Below are 24,741 nucleotides of genomic sequence, written 5' to 3' on the forward strand. Positions count from 1 at the left end.
CCGCTCCCCTCTGGTACCTCTCCTGCCCCCACCCCCACCTGAAGGATGTTTCCCAGGCCCAGGGCTGCCCAGACACTTCACTTTGTCACAAGAAGAAGGCAAAATGGTGAACTGTACAGTGTTGGCCTTGGGACGAAAGGGTTGTGGGTTTGAATCCTGCCTCTTCCCTCCCTCCCCAGCTCTGTAACCCTCAGGCAGCTCTCAAGGGCCACAGATGAAAGACAGGAGACAGATTGCTTTGGCAGGAAGCTTAGACATGATCTGTTCCAGCATGTTTCTTGTTTTAACCCTTTCCTTTCATCTTAGAATCCCTACAGTGTACTGGTTCGGAGGCAGAAGAGCGGTAAGGGTGAGGCAGTGGGCATTGAGTGGTCACATAGCTAGGAAGAGTGTGAGGCCAGATTTGAACCCAGGACCTCCCCTCTCTAGGCCTGGCTCTCCATCCACTAAGCCAACTAGAAGCCCCCTCCAACAGGCCATCTTATAGATGTGGAAGCCGAGGTCCAGAGAAGTGAATCGTTCTGGCAGCACATGCTAGGGAGTGTCAGAAGCAGCTTCAGAACTCAGGTTTTCTGTGCTCGAAGGGAAGTTCTCGCTCAGCTACTTTCTATGGCCCGTGTATTCATCTAGATCAGAGAGCCTGTGAGAGAAGGCTGGGCGGCCCCCGAGGGGGTGCCAAATTGGGAGACTGAGCTCAGGAGATGGGGCGAGCACAGCGGCTCCTGCTCCCCCCTTGGTGCCAAGGAGGGCTCTTTCCCTTTTCATAGAAATGAATGTTCTTGGAGGCGGAGGGGCGCCTCCTCCACCCCTCAGCTGCACCCACAGGATGCTGGGAATTCCGAGAGGCAGAAATAAGGAGGCTTGAGGGGAAGCTGGCCTGTGTGAAGAGCCACAGGAGGGGGCAAAGACCGAGTTCTGAATGTCTCCTGGGGAGTCATGGGAATTTGGCCTGGCAAGGTGGACTTGGCGAGGAAGCCATTAATAAATGGTCAGACCCCCCCCCCCTTACAGAAAGCCGTCGGGGTCACTGTACAGAGGATGGGTTGGAGCAGGCAGTCGAGAAGGAAGCTCAGAGTATGCCCATTAATCAAACTTGGCGAGCCAGCTTCACGTTTGTCTCTGGCTCACCAGCTTTTGGGATGATGCCGGTGCACAAGAAGCGTGGGGGGAACAGAACCGAATTCTGGCCTGGCTTCCAGGATTGCTCCACAGGAGCTCTCACCATGGGATTTTGGAGGTGTGAAAGGGAAGCCCAGGAGCCATCAGTGACTTCCTGTGACAGACTTGGGGCGTGGTCTCCCCCTAGCGCGGGATTGGTCCATTCAGGACCACACCCACACTAGGAAGTAGTAGGGCGGGACCCCTGAGGCACGCTGGGGGATGCAGTTCCTGAGCCTCACTTAAAAACCCACAGCGTGTTGGAGAAAATGATCTTTGAGGTCTCTTCTCTCTCCAAAGCGGAGCCCCCTGGGCCCGAGGTAGAGGTAAGAAGGGGGAATAGTCGAGGTCCGGGCAAAGGCCCGCCGTCGGAGCTGAAATATGTCCAGGGGAAGGCCAGGAGGTCAGGCTGACTGGAGCAGTGCCGGAGGGGAGTGCGTTGAAAGGAGCCTTGAGCCAGATTCTGGAGGCTTTAAACAGCAGGGAGAGGAGCCGCGGGCTAGTCCTCATCTCTGGGAGCGAGCCTTCCTCAATCTCTTCTTTTGTAAAGGGAGGGGATTCTGTGGGAGGGGAGGGCTCCACGGACCCTTTGGGCTCAGACCGTCACCCCACAGCTTCTGCGCCTCTGCTTCAGCCTCTGGGGGAAGATTCCAGGTTAATATCTGTGAAAACAAGGACTCTGGGTCCTTCTCTCCTGGATGCGAGAGTCCAGCAAGGCCTCGATGCAGGTCGCTTCTCCTGGAGCTCCTCCGTGTCCGTGACTCTCTGTGGCTCGCCCTGTGGTGCCTCAGTCCAGTCTGCTTCCATTAAAGAGGAATTCTCCCTTTCTGCCCTCTGCGCAGCCGGATCAATGAGAAGTCAGTGTGGTGCTGCGGCTGGCTGCCTTGTACCCCGCTGCGCATCGCTGCCACTGCCGGCCACGGGAACTGTGTGGATTTCCTGATTCAGAAAGGGGCCGAGATCGACCTGGTGGACGTGAAGGGGCAGACCGCCTTATACGTGGCCGTGGTGAATGGGCATCTGGAATGTGCCCAGATCCTGCTGGAAGCTGGAGCCGACCCCAATGGCAGCCGCCATCACCGCAGCACACCGGTGTATCATGCCTCCCGGGTGGGCAGAGCCGACATCCTGAAGGAGCTCATCAGGTAGGTGTGGGCCGTGGGATGAACCCATTATCCAGAGGGGGAAACTGAGGCTCAGGCAAATTCAGTCTTCTTTCCAGGAATGTACAGCAGTTAAGGATGGGAAGCAGGATCTGAGCCCAGGTTTCTCCCAACTTCAAACGATTTTCTGAACCTATTAATTCATGTGTTAAAAATAATATTGATATAGATGGATATATTCAAAAGTATTAATAGTTTATTTAAAGGTATATTGGCAATTAAGAAGGCCACCGGACAGCTAAGATGTAATTCAAATCGCCTGCCATTACCTTCTGCCCACCTGGCTGCTTCTTAGGAAAGAGCGTCCCAATCAAGTTCTGAGACTTTATACCTCTGTCTAGTCATCACACTTCCTGCCTCTCTGCATTACAAGAGGAATCATGGGAAATGTAGTTTGAAATGAGATCCGAATGTCCACAGGAAGTTTCTATCATGGATCTTGATATTAAGACGGAGGATCCCAAATTTCCACTAACACATGCTAGCTCAGGCAGGGTCCGGTGAGACCCGGCTATGAAGCGGCTCTTCCTGCCACAGAGGGGCAGCCTGGTGAGCTGTGCAATTTCCCATTGACTCCCTCTTTGGGACTTAGAGCCCCCATAGCCCCTGATTTAATTAGTCCCCCCCACCTTAGAACAAGCAATGATAATAATAATAGTATTTCCTGAGCATCTGCCATGTGCCAGGCACTGTGCCAAGTGCTTTACAAAGCCTCACAACTCTCTTGGGAGCCAGGTGTGATTATATCCCTGTTTTACAGTGGAGGAAAATGAGGCATACGAGGTAGGTGACTTGCCCAAGGTCATGCAGCTAGTAGGTATCTGAAGCAGGATTTGAACCGAGGTGTCCTCCAGTTAAGCGGTGACTGTCCACTCTGGAATGACTGAGGAAGCTACCTTCAGAAGTTCTCCTTCTCCACAACCTCCAAGAAGTCAATGAATGACCGAACATCAGGCTCCATGTTGAGGTGATGGAAGCAGAGCGAGGAGACATGACCCGGGTCCCCCTTTCTACCCTGCTTCCCATGGCAGGCACGAGCAAGGAACGTCTCTGAGGATGGAGGACCTGGCCCAGGTGGCAGCCTGGCTGCTCCATGTGTGACCCTCTTGGAACAGAAGGTCTCTGATGGCCCCCTCTGACCTCGATTCTCCTCTCAACTTGGCTTCCAGCCCTGTAAAATGAGGGGGTTAGACAGGAAGACTGACCACAGGTCTGCTCTCCCAGAAGGCCCCGGGGCCTCTGTTTATCCCATCTGTAAAATGGGTCCCAAAGAGCCTGCCTGTTGTTGACCCTGAGAGTCCCGTCTCCCTCTGACCTCCTGCCATCCTGGCGTGGGGCGGGCTCCCGGGACCCCATCTTTCCTGGGGCCGCTCGAACCCTGAGTCTGGGGAACAAGGGGCGATCCTCTGCGGCCTGTACTGGCGAGGGCAGGCCGGCAATAGTGAGGCCCGGATGGGCCCTGCCCAGCCGCCTTTGAGAGGGGCTGAAGGGCAGAGTTGGCCGCATGGCTCTGTCAGCATCTCCCCCTTCCTGGTCTTGCTCCTGGAGGGGGCCTCGGCCAGCTCTGCTCTTCTGAAGGGGCTCCCTCTGTAGGGGGGTGGGCGGGGCGCTGCCCCAGCGGGCCTTTGCCCAGTCAGAAACAGCCAGAGGGGAGAAGGTTGGCTCTCAATCCGAGGGGTCGGATTCGAATCCCGCCTCGGACACTCCCAGCCCTTGTGAGGACCCTCTCTGGGTACCCAGCTTCCCCCTGTGTAAAATGGTGCCCCCCCCCCCCCCCTGGCGTCCTGCTCGGGATCCCAGAACGTCCTCGCTCGTTCTCCGGACTGCTTCTCCCAATGAATGAGGCGGGCGGGCGGGCAGGGCCCGTGTCCAAAGGGCTTCATTCCTCCTGCCCTCCCCCACGGCTCAACGAAGAGAACCTTCAGCCTGCCCTGCCCCTCCCCCACCGCCTGCCGCCATTTGCTTTGGCAAAGGAAAGCCAGAGAACACGCTCAAGTCAAGAGCCGCCCCGGTCCTGCTTGGCCCAAAGGCCCAGCCTCTGCCCTTGCTCAGTGCTGAGACGGGGCTCGGCCCCCCCCCCCCCCCCCCCCCCGCTCCCCCCCCTCCCGAGCTGTGAACAAGTCCTGAAACCTCAGTGGTGTCCGTGTCGGTGTCGGTGTCGGGGACGGTGACGCCCCAGACTGGCCGTCCTTCCCTCTAGGCCCGCCTTAACCCTCCGGGGGGGCCCCAGGCTGAAAGGGGGAATCCGCCCCGGAGCTCCCGGCTGGGCCAGAACTCGGGAAGATGGAATTGAAATCCGGCCTCAGACCCCAAAGGGCCCGAGTGACCCTGGACGGGTCCCGGCTGTTCCCTCAGTTTCCTCCCTTGTAAGATGGGGCCGCACCTCCCCAGTCCCTGCGGGGCTCCGAGGAGATGCTAAGGAGGTGAAGCACAAACGCCAAGGCGGCCTCTGTCCTCCCCAGCCAAGCGGCAGCCCGGAGAAGGGGGGAGGGGCTCTGGGAAGGAAAGTGCCCGCCTTCAGGAGGCAGCAGGCGGAGCCCCCAGAGGGAGGAGGCCTGTCTGGGGGGTGGGAGGAAGCTTTAAGAGACAGCCGAAATGTGGGTTTTCTCAGAAGGGAATAGGGAGCCCTTGAGGAGTCTGGAGCTGGGGAGGTTCTTGACCCTCCTGGCAGCCTGGCCCCGGGCAGACCAGGGAGCAGCGTGTCCGAGGGCTGCCGGGAGGATGGCGCGCCCACGGGTGCCCTCACCTCTGCTTCTGGCACAGGTACGGGGCGGACGTGGATGTGAGCCACGCGCTGGCTCCGGGGATGCCGCCTCCCTCCCGCCGCCTCACCTCCCTGGTGGTCTGCCCTCTGTACATCAGCGCCGCCTACCACAACCTCCAGTGCTTCAAGCTGCTGCTTCAGGCGGGCGCCAACCCCGATTTCAACTGCCACGGCCCGGTCAACGTGCAGGGCTTCTGCCGGGGCTCCCCCGTCTGCGTCATGGACGCCGTCTTGCGTCACGGCTGTGAGGCTGCCTTCGTCAGCCTGCTGGTGGACTTCGGGGCCAACCTGAACCTGGTGAAGTGGGAAGCCTTGAACGCCGAGGCAAGAGGCCGCGTGAAAGTGAACCCGGAAGCTTTGCAGGTTTTCCGAGAAGCCAGGAGTAAGTACAGCGAGCTTAAGCCCGTGCCTTGCCTTGATGTCCCTTTCCTTCCATGCATGCTGTGCCGGGGGCTGGGGAAACGTGGGCGCCCCCCCTTCCCCTCCAGGCCCTCGCCACCTTCTGGGTGGGAAATGGGGAGGGGGCGACACAGAGCTGGTAGAACTGGGATGCCCAGTGGAGGAGGGGGAGGAAGAAGAAGAGGAAGAGAAAGGGGGAGGGGAGGAGGAGGCGGCAGGATCCCAGCAGAGGCCCACGTTCACTTCACGGCTGGTGGATGGGGGTGGGGGAAGGGAAGACATGGGGACTCCGGCTGGAATGCCGAGGACGGGCGCGATGGAGGTGCCGGAGGAGGAGGCACGTGGATCGTCCCAACCCGGCTCTGATTACACCGTATACAGCTGGCTCCGTGCCCCACCCGTGACCGTGGCGCCTCGAGCCTGTGCAGCCTCCCCCCTCCCCGCCTTGAGCCTGGACCAGAGATCCAATGAGCGCCACGTGGCTCTGTTCGTGGCCGCCTCCCTGGGCTCTGCCCTTGGGGCGCCCCGTTCCTTTGGCCGAGCATCTCCGCCATTGTAGGAGAGCGTCCTGGTGCCCGCCACTGGGCCCAGGCAGGAGGCAGAGCGGCTCCGGGGAAGGGCTGGCTCCGGGGAAGGGCTTCGAAGGGAGCCGAGGATTCTGCGGAAGTGAGGAAGGAGCGCGGGCACGCGCGTTTCCCCCACTCGGAAGAAGCTTGGGCTGGTGTCCGAGGAGGGAGACGGACTTCCTGGCTTGCGCTGCTGCAGCCTGGAGCCGCGTGTTGGCTGATCCCACGTCAGATGCCGCCGTCTTCCAGCGAGCAGACCGCCGGGCTGGCAGCTTCCCATCTAAACCATCCTCTGGCCTCCTCCCGACCGCCCGCCGTGTCTTGGTTCTTCCCGTCTCCCTCCTCTGGGCCTCTCGCATTCGTCCCCTCTTCGCACTGGCTAGCCAGGCCTGCTGGATCCTTCCGCCATTCTTGACCTGGGAAGCCCCTTCACCGGCCGCAGCACCCATAAAGTCATTTCTCTGAAGAATCAGAGAGCGGAATCGAGCCTCGCCCGCCTCTCGCTCGGCCCCAGATGGGTTCACGGGCGTCTCTTCCTGCTGCTCTGCCTTGCTTGACTTCTGCCGACATTTCCCCTCCCGCCTCCTCCCTTCGGCCTCTTTCCTCCCATCTCCGGTCCGTCATGGAGAAGAGGAGACGAGGGATGGCGCCTGGGCTGGTGCCTGGGCTGGCTCGGCTCTCCTCGCTCCCAAGGCCTGTGGGCACCTTTGCCCCCTCTCTCTTTGCCCCCTTTGGCCACACAAGCAGGGTTCTCCCGGAGGCTCATTTCCCTCCACAGGGCACCTCTTTGAGGCCATCCTCTCTTTCCCTCTTTCCGCCATCTTCCTGCCATCATCGCAGCTCAGCTCAGGTGCCGCCACCCTCTCCTCCTGCCCTGATCTCCTCCCTAGTGGTCCCCTGCCAGAGTCCCACAGGGCCCAGATGCCTTTTCCTGTCTCTTCCCTCCCGTAGTTATTGGCGTCCTGGGCATCGGAGCTGGAAGGGCCCACAGAGGGCGGCCAGTTCAAACCCTTCCTTGGAGAGATGAGGACGCTGAGGTCTGGGGAAGCTCAGTGACTAGACAGGAAGTCTGGGACCCAAACAGGCATCAGGTTCCCTCTTTCCAAATCTAAGACTCTTCCCTGAACCATCTTGTTCCACGAGGGCCGACGGGGCCATGTCTTCTCTGAACTTTGAATCTCCCCCAGGGCCTAGTATAATGCTCTGTACATAGTAGGAGCCTAATAAATGTTGATTGAATGGATGGTCCATAGAGGACCCTGAATGCTACCATCGGCATTATGAAATCGAAGGTGGATGCAACAAAAAGGAATTTCCACCTAAAATAACATCAGAAACCCAAAAGAAAGCCCTGTTTGTTCAGCATGGCTTCTCACACCCAAGTTTCCATGCGGCCTCCTCCCTTCCAGGCCCCAAGCACTGGGGTGATGGGGAGGGCTGCTTGCCACAATTTCCCTGCTCAGGTGCTTCTTCCTGCTGTCCAAATGGAAATGGTTCTGTGGCAATCACCAAATCCTCTTTATTTGTCTAAATTCTCTTTCTATTAATGTTTTAAAAATTCGGTTCCGAATTCTTTGCTCCTCACCACCCCGTCCCATCGCCTCGGATTCTTTTCCCAAAGTTCCCTCTGAGCTGTGTCTTCAGGCAAGCCCCCCTCCATTGGAGCTCCTTTCTTCCGTGATGTGTGAGAGAGAGGAATACTCTCTGGCTTGGGAAGGTTGCTGGGCTGACCCCAGAGGCCTTTAGGAGATTTGTTTATTCTCCAGTGACTCCACCAGGGATTCTCCTCTGCCTGGCTAATAGGGCTGTAATCCCTCCCACGGCAGAGTTCATTAATTCCTACTTAAAGCTGGCCCTGCTGGCCTTCCTTCACTTGAAAATCCTTGGTTTATTGGGGAGCCAGAGGTTCCTCTGCCGATTTGCAAGTCATTGAGTGCATTTCTTGACAAATATTCTCCCAAGTCCAGTTGGTTCCTTTAGATTCCCAGCCTGTAAGGCTTTAGAATTCATTTGGAATTTTCTGGAACAAGAACCAAATCCCCTAATGGTTTGCCTTCAGGCCGTGCTGTAAAAATGGAATTTATCTCCTTTGAGAGGATGAAGGGGGCTGGGGGAGGTGGGGACTGGATTCTCTCCAGAAGGGAGTGATGCCTTTTCAAGCGAGGCAGTCCCAAGGGTCCTAGAGTAAGGAGAAGGAAACCGAGGCACAGGGCACTGTGTTGACAGCTCACAGCCTTCTCATTTGGACTAAGACACGAAGTTCTATGACCGTCAGTGATTTGTTTGGTTTCTTGTTTCTACAATAACAATATGAAGATAGGAATACTGCACGCTTCAAAGTGCCGCCGCCTCGCCAGGAATGGTTTTCCCTCCTCCAACACTCCCTGACTCTGTCGATGGTCTTCTAACACTTATGTTGTTGAAGAATTCATCCTCCTGCATCCAAATGGATGCTCACCCTCTTGACAGGGCTGGGCCTATATCCACAGACCTCTGAAGCCTTCCAGGCGTGGCCAGGGCTTCCAGGGCGTGTATCCTTCTGTCGTAAGTTTTCTTCCATTCCACGATGAGGGACTGAAGGATGACTTTAATAATAATCCTACTAGACATGAATTATTTCATGTTGGCCTTATAACCCCTGGGAGGTAGTTGCTATTTTAAATTCCCATTTTATACATGAGGAAACTGAGGCTGATAGAAGCTAAGTAACTTGGCTCTAAATCACACAACTCAGAGGTAGTTGAGGCTGAATTTGAATTCAGATTTCCCTGATTCCAGCTCTCTATCTGCCCTGCTACCCAGCTGTATCTAACTAAAGCCCATTGGACTTTAGTGCTGCAACAATAATAATAGAAGCTTCAAAGAAGGGGCCATATTCCCATCTCCTGGCACTCAATAGGTGCTTAATAAATGTTTGTCCATGGGTTGACTGAGTCATGAAGATTGTTTGTGGAATAGGCTGGGTAGTGATTCATGCTTGAGTCATGGGCCCCAGAATGACAAAGGACCAGAGTCTTCAGGCAGAGCAGCCTGGGCAATCAAGTGGTGGCAACTTTGCAAGGTAGCCTGGTAGGTCACAAGCACTCCTCTAGGAGACATCCTGGAAAGCAGGGTTGGGGCAGGAGAATTAGGTACCCAGCGCTGGCCATTCTCTGAGAACCAGCAGCTGATAAATCTCCACACCACTAAAGCAATCCCAGCAACTGAACTCAGTCAATAGATAACTCAACTGGAACCAGACTATCATGACAGGACGGTGCCTTCCAGCTGTTCAGACGGAACTTTGGTCCAGAAAAAGTAGGAGCAAACTTTTTTTTTTTTTTAAACCCTCACCTTCTGTCTTGGAGTCAATACTGTGTATCAGCTCCAAGGCAGAAGAGTGGTCAGGGCTAGGCTATGGGGGTCAAGTGACTTGCCCAGGGTCACGGAGCTGGGAAGTGTCTGAGGACAGATTTGAACCTCGGACTTCCCATCTCTAGCCTGGCTCTCAATCCACTGGACCACCCAGCTGCCCCCAGGAGCAAACTTTTTAACAGACCTCTTCATGCCGAAGATCCTGATCCCTTTCTTTTAAAATTCCATTTTACTTTCCATTCAAAATTGTCTCGTTTCCTCTTCTCTTCCTCTCTCCCATCCACTACAGATATGTATAGTCATGCAGAATAAATTCTCGCATTGGCCATTTTCAAAAGAAAAAAGAAGGAAAGGAAGGAAGGAAGAAAAAAAGGAAGGAAGAAAGAGCAAGGGAAGGGAGGAAGGAAGAGGAAAGAAGGAAAGAAAGATGGAAGGAGAAAGAGAAAAAGAGAAAGAAAGAGGGAGGAAGGAAGGAAATAAAGGAGGGAGACAGGGAAGAAAGAGACAGGGGAAGGGGAAGGAAGAGAAAACATATACTTTACCTACCGGTCCTCTCTCAGGAGTTGAGCAGTCTATTTAATTGGAAATCCTTTGGAATTATGGTTGGTCATAGCATTGTTTAGAGATCTTCAGTCTTTCAGAGTCATTTAAGGCTCATAATTTCCTCCTACATAGAATGAAAAGCTTTCAGAATAACAGACTCAGGGCAGCTGGGTAGCTCAGTGGATTGAGAGCTAAGCCTAGAGATGGGAGATCCGAGGTTCAAATCCGGCCTCAGACACTTCTCAGCTGTGTGACCCTGGGCAAGTCACTTGACCACCCTTACCACTCTTCCACCAAGGAACCAATACACAGAAGTTAAGGGTTAAAAAAAAAAATAACAGACTCTTGGAAGACACTGGAGCCCTGTGAAACTAGGCTTTGGCCCTTGAATCTTCCCTGGTACCTTGTCTGCTCCTACAGTTGTCCAACCTCACATTCTTGTTCCATTACAAGTAGTCATTTTCTCCCTCTCAGTCACAGTCCTTAGAACCAGATGTTGCGTATAAAAAGAACAATGGCAGGTTAATTCTATCTGAACGGCATTAAAAATATTAATAAAATAATTGGCACTCCCCAGTATCATTATTACTAACTATAATTGTTAACAGAAATATTTTAATATACTAACTAACACACATTAATTTTGAGAGGTAGCTTGACTTGACTTGTCCGTAAGCCTGGGTTCTAGGGCTGCCTCAGTCAATTATTAATGATGTAACTCTGGGCCTTTCCATTGCCTTTGGAAACTCCAGACACTTGCTAAGGCTTAGGGAAAGACGGGCAGCTTGCTGTGATCAGGGATGATGCCGTCCAGAATTAGAGTTAGAATAGTAATTAACGGAATAACTGTCCAGGAGAGGAGAATGTCATCACAACTAAGACATCCTAATGCTTTGGGAGGTTAGATGAGGATTTCAGGCCCGGCTCTGATTTAAACCTCCAGAAGGATTCCAAGCCATCTTTCTTTTACTTTGCTTAGTCCAGTGCCTCGGTCAGGCAACGAGCACCAAGTGCTTACTGTTTGCCAGGCGATGTGATAAGTATCGAGGATCTCAGTAGAAGGCAGAGCCACCAAGGAGCTCACATTCTAATAGGAAGACACCGGGTGTCCCTTTCATTCTTCCCACTGAACTAGAAATATGGATCTGAGGGCTGGAAGGTCATGGCTGCTGGGCTCCTGGCTCCATCTCATCATGGGAGATGTTTGAGTTGAGTGATTTTTTTTTCTCTTTCCTTGTGCTCCTCTCTAGGTGCCCCCAGGACCTTGCTGTGTTTGTGCCGGGTGTCCGTGAGGAGGGCTCTCGGCAAGTGTCGGCTGTACCTTATCCCCTCTCTCCCCCTCCCTGATGCCATCAAACAGTTTTTACTTTATGAGCAGAATTAAGATGCGGGCCATGCTTATGGGGGTGCTTCTCGAGGACAAAAGCAGGTGATCTAAAGAACTAAGTCGATGTCTATTCATCACTCTGCATCTCCCACCCTGAACTCTTAAGATATGCCCCGAGTGGCTGCTGGGCACCAGAATGCCTTGGTGTTCCTACTGATGTAAACCAGCTCAGGTGCTTCTGTCAATTTGCCGTGTTGTGGAAAGGCTTGACTCTCGATTGAGTTTGATCTAACTTTGGCTTGTTTTCAGTGGTGGGGCTATCACAACGTGCAACATATTTGTTCCTTCTCCCTTGGGTTCTCTCCTTGGAATTTCTGTAGCTGAGATATTCCAACCACCTCCATATAATCAGGATTGGGAAGATGTGGATCTAGGGTTCGGGTCAGGTGCCAGAGGCCAGCTATTGTCTCCATAAGAATAGTGCAATTAGCAACCTCTCTCTAGATTTATATTTCTAAAGGAAATAATGACTTCAATATTGGATGGACGTGAGTCCTCGTTTTGGGAAAATACATTTAACCAGAGGTAGATGCTAGTCCTCAAGCATTTATGCCAGCAGGCACTGTGAGTGTTGGGAATAAAAAAGAAAGGCAAAGATAGCGTCCTTCTCTCAAGACTCTCCTATTCTAGTGGGGGGCATGAAGTGTAAAAAGCTGGGTAAGTTCAGGACCCAGGCAGAAGAGGATTAGAGGAGCCAATCTCTGAGGGAAGGAATTAGCCAGAACTATGAATGTTTATTGTCCTCTACTGGGATATTAGCCAGCATCTGATATGTCACAAAAGCACTGAGTTTGGGAGAGGGCAGGAACCTCAGTGGTCCCCCATACCAGAAAGGAATCCCTGCTCATACATACACAACCAGTATGTCTGTCTGTTTCTCTGTTCTCATAGTCATCTATACACACGCAACCGAATTGCTCGTAGAGTAGCTTCCAAAGATGCCAAGGAACCATGGCCTGGAATCCGAGAGAAAAAGGTCCAGAATAAGCATATGATAATTCCCTTAAACTCAGCCCTGTTCAGACCTGATAAATAACATGGGCTCCATTCATGGGGAGATATTGGGGTTTAGTCCAAGGAGGGGAGACCAAGATGGAGAAGGCATTGGATTCCAGGCCTTCTGACAACTGATTGAGGAAACTAGGAATATTCAGCCTGGAAGAGAGAAGAATTGGGGAGGAGGATTTGGAAAATGCCTTCAAGTATTTGAAAAGCCACCACATGGAAGAACAAATGGACTTGTTCTACTTGTCCAAACCAAGCATAATAGGTAGGAGTCGGAGAGGCAAATTCCAAGAAACCTTTGTAAGGGATACAGCTGTTCAAAAATGGAAAGGACTAGATTGAAGGTAGAGTTTCCTCTCACCGAAAGTCTTCGTTTAGTGTCTGAATGGCCACTGGATGATGGCATTTTAAATGGGTTTCTTTTTCAGATGTGGATTGGCTCAAACTGCATCTCCAGCCCCTTCCAGCTCTGACACTTTCTACTTCTGCCATCCTTATAACCCTTCCTTAGTGGGGCAGGTTAGCTTTCTTTGTTCACATCTTTATGTCCCTCCAAAGATCCTTTCCCAAATGTAGTTATCTCAAGTCAATCCTTGATCTTGGTCTCCCTTGATTACACACCCAGAGTATGACAAACACTGAGATGACATAAATGTGAGAGCCTGGAGTATCTAGCAGCCTCCTAGCATGGAATAAGGCTTCCCAATCTCTTCACTTCCCATCTCCTAGATGAAGTCAGCTTTCCCAAAAAGATGGGTCAGCTACAAAAGGAGGCTCTAGATAAATGAATAAATCAATCTTCAAGCATGTATTGGGCACCTATTGTATACTGGGTGTTGTGCTATGTGCTGGCGATCCAGAGACACCAAAATGGAACAATGCCTGCCTTCTAGGACCTCATATTATGTATGATTATCCAGAATGCATGAGACTATGGGCGGACCAAGTGCTAAACCAACAGCATTCACTGCCATCACACAGGACAATCGGGCAAGGAGTGGTGTTGGGGATACAAAGGCAAAAGTGAGGATCCTTTCTCTCAAAGAGTATACTTTCTTTTGGTGTGTGTAGGGTGGAAGATAAAGGGTCTGATGCAAGGGTCTGCTGGTCTGCTAGAAATACCCCAAATTACATACCCTTAGTCATCTCAACATGAGAATGCTTTGAAATCCTAAGGCGCTGGGTGTTAGACAGCCAATACTTCTGGAGAATTGATTGCATTTTCTTTCTTGTTGCCCTAGGATTAGAGGGTCCTGAGAGACAACCTCAGAGGATGTTTCTGACTCTAGAGTTGACAGGGACCTCTGAGGTCTTCTATTAGGGCCAGCCCCTCATTTTTTTTAACCAAGATATTGAGGAAAGAAGAGATTTTCCCAGTCACCCAGCATTAATAATGAGGAGATTTCTCTAGTATGTTAAGGTACTGTTGTTTCCATACTTTCGCCCACAAGATTATCACATCAGCTCATTGAGGAATGTTGCTACGACGGGCATCTCCATTCTACACATGAAGAAACTTAAGTTCAGAGAACATACATGACCTCCTTAGGTCACCCGAGGAGCAAGTGTCAGAGGCAGGCTTTCTCTCTTAGACTCCATACTCCAGTGTCACACTCTCTGGACTTTATTGAGAAGAAGATTCTTGTTCAGGGCTGGACTGTCTGGCTGGCTTCTGAGGTCCCTTCCAGCTGTGAGATCTTGTGATTCTGTGACCTTCACTGCTGCCCAAAGATTCCCTGCTGAAGGTATCCCTGGGCACCTTTGAATCTCTGAGAAGGAAACTACTTGGAACTAAAGTAAATGGTGACATGGTCATGGTCAGTCAGCCCAGTGAAGAAAAAAAAAATCAAGTCATACCAGTTGTTTGTTTGAATTGGTTCGTCTAGGTAGAAGAGGACAAGCAGTTATCCATCTGTGTGTGTGTGGAGTTGGCCTGAAGTTAGGGGACCTCCCCTTCTCTCACCTCCAAGGTCCTTTCCGCCCTGAAATCTATGCTCCTATCTTGGGAGGAGTTAAATTAAATGGACATATATTAAGTGCCTATTGGACACGTACAAGGACCTCATCTTGAGACGAAGAGAAGATGTTGGCAGGCAGAGACTGGATCATTTGAATTTTTGCCCTCCCATCCCCGGCACCTGAAAAAGCGATCTACAGATGGTAGATGCTTAATAAAGGCTCATAGCTTCATTGGAAGTGCAGTACTGTGACAACAGGGGTACAAAACTACAAATGAAAACATCCCTGCCCTCAAGGAGCTTACAAGTTTTATTCAGATTTGAAATTTGACTCTATGACTTTGGCACCCTAACCCAAGAAAATGCTATCAATCCATCAAAAGCAGGTATATAACGATAGAATCAGAAAGGCCATGAATGGTCGTTTATGTCTGTTCCTCCTATCTAGTTTTCCAGATGAGGAAACTGAGTTTAAGAAAGGAAATTATTTATCCAAGGTCCCACTGCAAAATGGGGTCATGAAGAATTGGACCCAGCTGAAAAAGTGACTGAATAAAAACAACCACCACAAAGATGAGATTTGAACCCATATTCTCTCTCTGGATCCAGAGTGCTTCTCTCCGTACAATTATTTAAGAGATGAAGAGATTGCATCATACAGGGCACTTGGTGGTGGGGCTAGAACCTGGGTTAGAAACCAGGTCCCCCTTGACTCCTAACCCAGTGTTCTTTCTCCTAGACCCTGTTTTTCTCTACTGTTCTTCCTCTTCCCAGCTTTCTCTTCCCTGCCTCTCTATGAACTCTCTTCCCTGAGTTACTTTGGGTTTCCTTTGCCTATATTTTGTCTTCATTATCTGGGTCCTATTTTATATCTTTGTTTCTCTCTAGTAGAATGTCCACTCTTCAAGGCCAGGCACTAGTTTTTTTTTCTTCTTTTTCTTTTTTTGACTCAGGTCTAGAAGTTCACAGGCTTTGGGTGGCCAGGCGCTGAGCACAGCCTGCTCCTTTGGGGCAATTTACACCTCATTGCCAGCTGGAGCACTTGGGAAATTTCATTCAAATGTCGCCTTTTTCAAAGTGGGACCCTTTGTGAACCTGGCTATTCCTGAGGTTTAGAATGCTTGATGCCAGAGCTGACCAGGTGGGATGGTCAGCCTCAGTTTTCGGGCTACATGCCGGCTGTGAAAGGGGCTTCCCCCCACTCCATGGTGAGCTGACTAAAGGAAAGGGCGATGATGAGAGAGGGAGGAATGCAGTATGTAGTAGATACTGGAAGGGAGCTCAGACCATCTGGTCTCTGATCAAGCAGACTCGAACAAGGGACCCCTTTGCCATCATCTAGCTTCTGAGCTTGCTCTACCATGCACAAGGTCTGAGACCGTGGGAAAATCATGTTGCCTTGACCCTCAGTTTTCTCGTGTAAAATGGGGATAATAGTACTTTTCATGAAGATAAGTGTGATGGCTATATATGGAAATGTTTTGGGAACTAGAAATAAGCAAGTGGACATAAGGCAGGTGCCACTCATTGTTGGTGGGATGGTTAGCCTCTTCTATAGGAAGATAACAGCACCAGAAATAGCTTGTGTTTTTGAGGAATGCGATGTGCCTAGTTGTGTCTTGGTGGGACAAAGTCATGGAGGTTCTACAGCAAGAGTTTGCATGTTACATAGGATTCTTGACTTTAGAGTTGGGAAAGTCCTTGGAGGCCAAACCTGCTGTTTTATGAGGAAACCAAGAAGGGGAATGACTTGCTTGGGGTTAGACAGCTCTTTTGTAGAAGCAGGCCTTGAACTCAGATCTTTGTGACTTGATTACCCCATATTGTTTCTTTGTGATGATTCTTATTATTAGTATTATTGAACCTCACAAGAACCCTGGGAAATGGGTGCTTTTATTATCCCATTTTTATAGATCAGGAAACTCTGGCTCAGAGAGGCTGTGAACTTTCAGTATCACACAGCTAGTTAGGGTCAAAGGCAGACTTGAGTCCAGGACTTCTATTTTCCAAGTCTAGCCCTTGACAAATTATGTAAGACAGGCTACCCCGCTTGGGTTATAAAGAAGCAAATAAATAAGTCAAGTGTAGATTGTCCATTCAGTGTGATTTTTTCTCAAATGGCCCCCTAATACATGTTGGTCCCCAGTGTGGGAACTCTTAAATTTTCTCCTCTTCTTATAAGCAGTGAGCTCTTTTTGGTTGATGGTAGAGGTGTGGGTGCCAGACCCCTTCTGTTAGGCTCAGACTTTGGCCTATGGAGCACTAGTCTTTCCCAGGAAATGCAGCCCAAGGAATTCGGCCTGAGCGTAAGAGTCTTCAAATCTATAGGTGACACGTTCTTGAGGGCTTCTGGGATGGGGACAATCACCAGATCCTACATATCGGGCTAGAGGGCTACCCAGAGCCCACTTAGTCCAACTCCCTGATTTTTCAGAGAGGGAAACTGAGTTGGACAGATTATAATCTCCCACACTAGTCTAAGTGTTAACTTGATTTGGGCAGCAGTGGACCCAGAGATGGTGCCCTGGCTGCCACCAGGATCTTAGGTCAAACTGCAGAGCTAAGGTGGGCATCCAGCACTTTAACCAGGGATGCCAACATTTAGAGGGTGTCAGTGATTCTTGAATTCCTTCAATAAAAAGAAACAATTGAATTTAGATTTTACTTAGCAAGAATAATTAAGCTATCAAGGTGTCCAGAGGCGAGTTTCTTGCTCCTTGCTGCCAGGCTTGCTCTAATTCTGCTTCATTCACTCAATCTGAGTTAGCCCTTGGTTTCCACCCATAGGGGCTGGTGTCCTGGGGTCTTCTTCTACCCAACACCTTAGTTCTGAGATCCGAGGCCCCCCCTCAGGTTTCTCCTTCCATGACTGAATTATTAAAACTATTGGTTAGAGAGCTGTTAGCTCAGGGCACATTTATAGTTCGCTGGCTTTGTCCCTCTCCCCATCTGTCCTCCTGCCTCCAGCCCCTAATGCTACCTTCTGGTCATCCAGAGTTGGGGCTCTTCCATGAAGTGCCCTAATTTTCACCAATAATTAACCTTTCTTGGCCTCCTCTGCCCCTCGCCGAGATCCCCAGTCCTGCCCTCAGAGGCAGGGATGATTGATAGAGGCTGATTTCTGGGGGGAGAGGGTCAAGAAGGTTTCGCAGAGAGGGGAAAGTGGCAGAAGCCTGAAGGGAGTCAAAGATTCTGAGAACACCTTCTTCTTAAGCACCTTCTGTATGCCACTGTGCTAAACCCTGAGGATACACTGACAGAAAGGCATCACTACCTGCCCTTGAGGAGTTTATGCTCTACTGGAGAAATGCTGTAAGTTCACGGGGAGGTAAATCCAAGATTCAGACAAAAGAAATTGAGAAAAGAAAAACTGTGAAACTTTCTCCTGGAGGGGAAGGGAAGCTCATTGTCCTGGTCTAGTGTTGCCCGGGTCCCAGAAAATATTGGGAACCTTGAATTAGGAATCCCGGGAAGCTAAGGTCCTCCTGGATATGGTGAGTCATTGCCTTAAAATAGACATTTGCTGCCCATCTGCAATGTAGAAGTTTTAGCTCCCTTCTGTGGATGGTCTGAGATGAGAGAACCCCAAGAGTGTGGCCCGTGGAAGTAAGATGGTGGATGCTCGATTTCAGGACTGTGTACTGAAAGACGTCGTCATCGTATATCCTAGTAATTTATTGTAACGATGATTGCTCATGTCTGAACACATTCTCTATACTCTCCTATTTGTGTGGCCCTGGCTGGCATGTTCCCTGGGGACCGGTTAGCTCTGGGCATAAGAGAATCCAAAAAGAAGAGAGCTTGACAAGAACATCTGCAGCTCAGGCAATTGTTTCCCTTCCATTCTGCTGATTAACCTGAATTCTCCGGGTCTTCATTCTTGATATTTATTGTATCCAGTTCAGAAGGGCAAGATTGACCCTCCTGTGTGTTAATCTAATGTTACCCCAATAAAGGTTGTGTGTCCTCAACTTGCATGCTGAATTCTTTCCTGGAACTATTCCTTTAGGTGGGGAGCTGGGCTTATGCTTATGTGCCTGGAAGACACACTTTTCGTCTAGAAAAGACGTATCAAAGAACATTCTAAATCGCAGAAAGAGTAGGACTTGAATATACTTAATCCTGACACTTGACTAAGATTATTTTTGGACAAAAGAACAAGTCTTTGGCTGGGCACAGTGGTACACACCTTTGGTGCCAGCAATATGGGGAGGCTCATGGACCACCTGAGCTAGGGAGATGCAAATTAAATTGGGGTTATGCCAGATAGGGAGCTGAACTAAGGCTTTGTGTGAGTGTGGGCCACCAGGCTGCCTGAGGAAGGCTGAACCATTTAGGTCAGAAACAAAGCAGGTCAAAGCTCCTGTGAAGAGTAGTAGCTCATGAGGGGTCACTACACTTCCAGTGAGATGGAAATTCAGGCTACAAAACAAACGAAAAGATTTCAGGTTTCAGCTAGTAGAGAAGGTTGTTTTTTTTTTTTTTTATAAAACTAGCTTGGGGATTCATAATTTGGGGCCCATGAATAGATTTCATGGGGTCTATGAACTGAGATGACAATAAAATTGCATCTTTATTTTTATTAGCCTTCAACTGGAGGGTAGCATTTTTTCAGTTAATTAAAGACAGTCTTTGGAGAAGGAATCCAGAGTTTCCATCAGAATGACTTCCAAAAGGGGTTCAAGATGCAAAAAAATAGGAACTTCTTGGGTAGGTGATTGTAGAGAAAACTGTGATTAAGGCAAGACGATGTTAACTAAATAAGAACATTTGGACACTAAGAAATGCTATTCAATTGGTGGACTTAAGGTCCAGTGATAACTATGACAGTTTGATTGGGGTGAGATATCTCTGGGGCTGATAACTCAATGATGGTTTTGAAGGATTGTCTAGATCTCTTGTGGTGGTGGTGGTAGGAGGAGGCTGACATTTTTCTGAAGGGAAACACTTGGGAACAATGGAAAGACAGTTTCAGCAAACCCTGCCACCTAGACAAGGCTCTTCCAAATGGGGATAGACATAGAATTACTGCAGAGTTAACCACCAATAGAGTCCATGTGACTCACAGTAGCACATGGCCCCGCACAGTCCATATAACTCACAGTAGAGTTGGGGCCAAATTCCATTCCACAGGGAGGTAAATCCAATATTCAGACAAAAGAAACTGAGAAAAGAAAAACTGAAACTTTCTCCTGGAGGGGAAGGGAAGTTCATTGTCCTGGTCTAGTGTTGCCCGGGTCCCAGAAAATATTGGGAACCTTGAATTAGGAATCCTGGGAAGCTAAGGTCCTCCTGGATTAGGTTTGTTCTTCCACATTTCATGTTATGCATCAACTTAGCTACAGAGCCATAAAGGACTTCAGAGACAATTTAGTCTGGCTCCTTCATTTTGAGGAGGAGGAAACAGAGCTCTGGTCATGGTAGCTCCTTTTCCTTTGGGGACTAGCTGCTCTTCTCTCTTCTTTCCTTCCTTTCAGGAAGCTTGGTTCAGGAATTGAGGCAGAACTCCTCTTCCTTGCTGAAGACTAGTCCAGGAACTCTTCTGAAGGATGATTCCTCCTCTTGGGGTTACTGCATTGCTGTCATGGCCTCTCCATGGCTACTTTCTCTGCACATCTGCCCCATCTCAAAAAATGGTACTTGCAAACTAAGAGCCAGTGAGTTTGATTTTCCTTCTTGGTGAAATTCTAAATTGTAGTATTAAGAGATGGTTAGTGATAGAAAGGGACAAAGGAATCCCCATGGGCCAGGCTGGCTCCAGCAAGAGCAGATCTGCCAGACTACCTTCCTTCTCTTTTTGGACCTGGGCTGGTAGAATAGGGAGATACCAGAGACAGTGATTACCTGCACTTTAGCAGCTCATTTGACTAAGTCTCTCATGCATGTGTAAATAAAGATGGAAAGATATGGGCTTTATGAAGGTATTCTAGGTGGGTTCGGGATTGGCTTAATGGCCAGAGTCAAAGAATAGTTACTATTGGTTAAATGTCTGCCTGTCTTTCTAGACTTATTGTTCATCACTCCCCCTCATGCATTACAACTGGGCTTCTTGCTGTATACTACATCCATTTCCCATCTCTGTACTTTTGTATGGGCTGTGCCCCATGCCTGGAATTCCCACTTTCTCCTCATCTCCACCTCTTAGAATCTCATCTCTAGCTTCATTCAAACATAGCTCAAATGCCACCTACCAAACAAAGCCTTTCCTCAATTTACCAGTTTTTGTTTGTTTTATTCTGTAATATTATCCCTATTCTACCCCTGTCTCAGTAGAATATAAGATTCTTGAGAGGAGGGACCATTTAATTTCTGTTTTTGTATCCTTAGTAGCAGAAGAAGAGAAAAAAAGTAGAATGAAAAAAGTCATGTTAGAGATAAAAACATAAGCCTAACTCATAATTTTTATTGTGAAGGGATTAAATAATCCAATAAAATGAAAAAGAGTGATAGATTGTGTCAGAAAGTAAAACTATATTATTTTTGCTTACAACAAATCATCATGTGGCATGGACTTGAGAACCTTCACTATTAGGGTTGTTCTTCTCTGGAGACTCTCCTAAAATGTGTCACCTAAAAATAAACACAAACCCTTCCTCCCTTCCTTCTTTGCTTCCTTTTATTTTGAATTCAAGCATCATTCCTGACTCCAGTCTCTGAACTCTATACACTGTGCTACCTAGCTGACCCAACACCTCGCTGCCCTTCTCTCTAGATTAGAGAAATGTAAATTAAAGCAACTCTGAGGAACCAGTTTCTGTCTATCAGACTGGCTAATGTGACAGAAAAGAAAGAAGGCAAATATTTGAAAGGATGTGGGAAAAAATGAGATATTAATGCACAATTGGTGGAGTTATACACCAATCCAATCATTCTGGAGAGGGATTTGGAACCATGCCCAAACGACTGTAAAACTGTGCAGATCCTTTGACCCAGCAATACCACCAGGAGGCCTGTATCTCAACAAGATCAAAGAAAAAAGGAAAAGGAAATCTCCTTCAGGTTCCTCTAATAAGCTCGACACTTATTCCTGAGAAGAATCAATGCTTTCCCAATTGTGTGTCTCATCAGCATTTTATACAATGCAGCCGCAGGCATCTCATTACCTAGAGTGAGGGTTTCTTTGCAGGGTGGGATGAAACTTAACCAATGAGTCTTTGGCCCCTAGAAGTAGTCCTTGGACTGTAAAAAGGTTTGCAAGCCTTCATGCTGTTTCCATCCGGAACTCAGCCAGCATTCCTGAGAGCTAAAGACTCCTCTCAACCTGCATTTCAATATTATGATCCTGGTTCTTTAATATGAGAGTTGGCCTGATGCAGGGCTGAGAAAACGCATTGTCTTATTTCATCTCTGACATTTTTATTGCATAGAATTTCCAAAGCTGTGGGAAAGGCTGCTTAGGTTGTTTCTTTGGGAAACACTTTAAGGGATGTAGGTCAGCTACTTGGAAGAAGGAAGAAAAGATAAAGAAAAATAATGAGAGGGAGGGAGGAATGAAGGAAGGAAGGAAAGAGGGAAGGAAGGAAGGAAGGAAAAGAAGGAAGGAAGGAGGGTAAGGAAAGAAGGAAGGGAGGGAAAGAAGGAAAGGAGAAAAGGAAGGAAAGAAGGAAGGAAAGAGGGAAGGAAAGAAGGGAGGAAGAAAGGGAGGAAGAGAAGGAAGAAAGGAAGGAAGGGGAAAAAGGAAGGGAAGAAGGGAGAAAGGAAGGAAAGATGAAGAGAAAAAAGAATAACAGTAGAAGGGAAGATGATAATAGAAAATAAAGATAAAAAACAGGAATTCTAGTTACAAAAGGTCACTTACATTTACTATGAGTCTATTCATTGTTTTTTTGTGTCAAACACACACACAATTTTAGTTCTCTAGGGATGAAGGTATTCCCTGATTCATGGGGCAAGAGTGGGAAGGAATATGGATTGGATGACCCTTCTAGCTCTAAAATTGATCTCTGCCCTTACTAAATTCTATGATCAAGAATCCCCTGGAGAACTTAGCTAAACTGATTCTCGAGCAAGGGAAAGAATCCTTCGATAGGCCAACCAAAGCTCATTATGGAAGTTGGATTTGGCCCGTCATCAGAGAAGAAACTGGAAATCCCACTGTTGTAGCCTTTGTCCGTGATGTCCTGAGGCAGGTGAGTGGTTGAATGAACTCTGAGGGGTCTCTCCCAACATTTCCCAGGAAGTGCATCTTTTACATGTGCGAGGAGTTCTCGGCTTTCCTTTGCTGGTGTGTTGGCTTCTGAACATCCTCTGCCTCGTCACGGGATCATGTTTATCCAGCTGGGGGTGGGGGATGTGGTGATGTAGATTTTCCGGTGATCCCAATGTGGTGCTGTGTTGATATCTAGACTGATCTCAGTTCCCTTCCTGCTTCACTTATAGCCTGATTCCTATTCCTGTTCATTCCCTCAGCCTTGAGAAGCTCAGCCCCTGCTCAGTGTTGTGTGTTAGAAGGCAGACACACTACCTTGCTGAGTCCACGGGAATAAAGGAAGTTCACACCGCCAAGGTCTCTAAGGGGCTTCGGTCTTTGTCCCGTTGCTGTAGCCGCTCAGGGCAGATGCAGTTGGATTCCCCGTGAGGTCCATGGGAAGAGCGCTCATCCCGGAGTCTCAGCAGAGGTCCCCAGAGTGGGATGTCACTGGCCAACACGTCCTGCTAGTTCTTTTCTGACAGCTTCCTCTCAGTCTCCCCAAACATCTGAGGGGTGATAAACTACTCTGAGGGGACCCTCTCTCTCTCCCTTCTATTTCCCCTTTTCGTCTCCGAATGATAATCATCTCTTGCATTAGTATCATGTTTATTCACATCCATGATCTCAGTGGATACTTGCGAAGAAGAAGGATGTCTTGGTTTGCTCCTTCTACAGCTGAGGAAATAGAAATTAAGTGACCTTCTCACGCTCACAGAGCTAAGTGAATGCTCGAGTTTGGATTGAAATCTACATTGTCTGGGTTCAAATTCATAGAATAAATACTAATAAGAGCTACCAGTGATGTAGTGCTAGGACTCAGCCACCGCCTCAAATATCTGACACATTTCATTTGAACCTCACAACAACCCCGGGAGAGAGATTGGTGAAGATATTACTATCGTCCCCATTTTATAGATGAGACCCCATGGGGCATGGGGAGGTTAAATGACTTTCCTAGAGCTCACACAATTAGGAAGTGTCCAAAGCTGGATTTGAACTCGGGTCTTCCTGACTCCAGGCCCAGCACATTGATTATGTCTCCTCCTCATTATGCTGTGTAAAGTATCAGGAAATTGGAACTAGGGAGAAGGGAACTTTAGAGAAATGATCTACAGCCAACCTCACCAGCCAGAACAAACTCTTATAGTCTGTGTCCCCTATTTACATGGTGCTCCTAGAGCATCATGGGACAGTGAAAAGAATGCTAGATTTGGAGTTAGAGGACATGGGTTCAAATCCTGGTTTCACTACTTTCTCCTTGGATGAATTTGGGCAGCTTACTCCCTTACTTAAAGGAACCAATAACTCTCTAGCCACCTCAGTGACTTGAGATGGAGTCAAAACAATCCAGCCTTGGCTTGTACCCTCTGCCATAATTACGGGACGTCTGTCCTAGCCCTGGTCTGATGCTATCTGCCTCCATATGCTTCCAGCTGAATCTGATATTCAGACTCTAGATTGGAAGGATCATTAAAGTTTCTCCTAATCAGCCCATGTGTATCTTAGAATCTTCTTCAGTGCGAGATCTGAAGGGTGGCCAGAAGGCTTTGGCCCAAAGAACAAGGAAGGACAAGGAAGGAGAGCCCCGTCCTTCCAAAGGTGTCCAGGCTTCAGAAGTTTGTTCTTCTTCCAGATGAAATCCATGACCTTCTGCCTCTGGGAGACTGGCCAGAAGGGGGAGGACTGGAGATTTTTTTTCCTGAAAGGATATTATGAAGGAATTGAGAATATTTTAGGGACTGGGGAGCAGGTACAGAATTCAGATGCAGGCCTTCCATGGAGGAGGATGGAGAGCCTGCTTTCAGAAAGGGCTGATGGAAAGGTCTATACCTCTGCTTGGAGCTCGCTGTGACTTTCTAGAACTGGTTCAAGTCTGCTGGCCACCCGAAGAAGAGACAGATGGTGTAGATGAAAAGAGGAAGCGTTCAAAAGAAGAGCTAGCCTGAACAAGAGGTGGGGTGTGGGGAGGAAGTGTGTGCCAGCAAAGAGGTGAGACCTAAAACACCTCAATGCGGGACGAGAGCTTGAAGCTCTCCTTGGATTGACTTAGTGTTGCCTGGGTCTCTCTTTTATCTCTTATTTATTGTTTTTAGTTTTTAGTGAAGGAGACTAGATGTCACTCTGATTCAGGTCTTCCTGATTCCAGGCCCTGACACTCTCTACTGGATCACCTGGAGCGCTCTCTCTCTCTCTCTCTCTCTCTCTCTCTCTCTCTCTCTCTCTCTCTCTCTCTCTCTCTCTCTCTCTCTCTCT

At 49.1% G+C, this 24,741-nt stretch overlaps 1 protein-coding gene across 1 annotated transcript in view; it reads left to right on the forward strand.

The window, feature by feature from the left end:
* Positions 1–12,038, forward strand: part of ASB1 (ankyrin repeat and SOCS box containing 1) — a 21,915-nt gene extending 9,877 nt beyond the window's left edge. The window contains exons 2-5 of the mRNA XM_044675695.1: positions 1,132–1,237; positions 2,001–2,303; positions 5,085–5,467; positions 11,198–12,038. Coding sequence (XP_044531630.1) covers positions 1,132–1,237; positions 2,001–2,303; positions 5,085–5,467; positions 11,198–11,331 — 926 coding nt within the window. The 3' untranslated portion in view covers positions 11,332–12,038. The remainder of the gene's footprint in view (positions 1–1,131; positions 1,238–2,000; positions 2,304–5,084; positions 5,468–11,197) is intronic.
* The last annotated feature ends 12,703 nt before the right edge of the window (positions 12,039–24,741 follow it).

This window comes from Gracilinanus agilis, chromosome 4 (genome assembly GCF_016433145.1).
Source record: "Gracilinanus agilis isolate LMUSP501 chromosome 4, AgileGrace, whole genome shotgun sequence".
NCBI lineage: Eukaryota > Metazoa > Chordata > Mammalia > Didelphimorphia > Didelphidae > Gracilinanus > Gracilinanus agilis.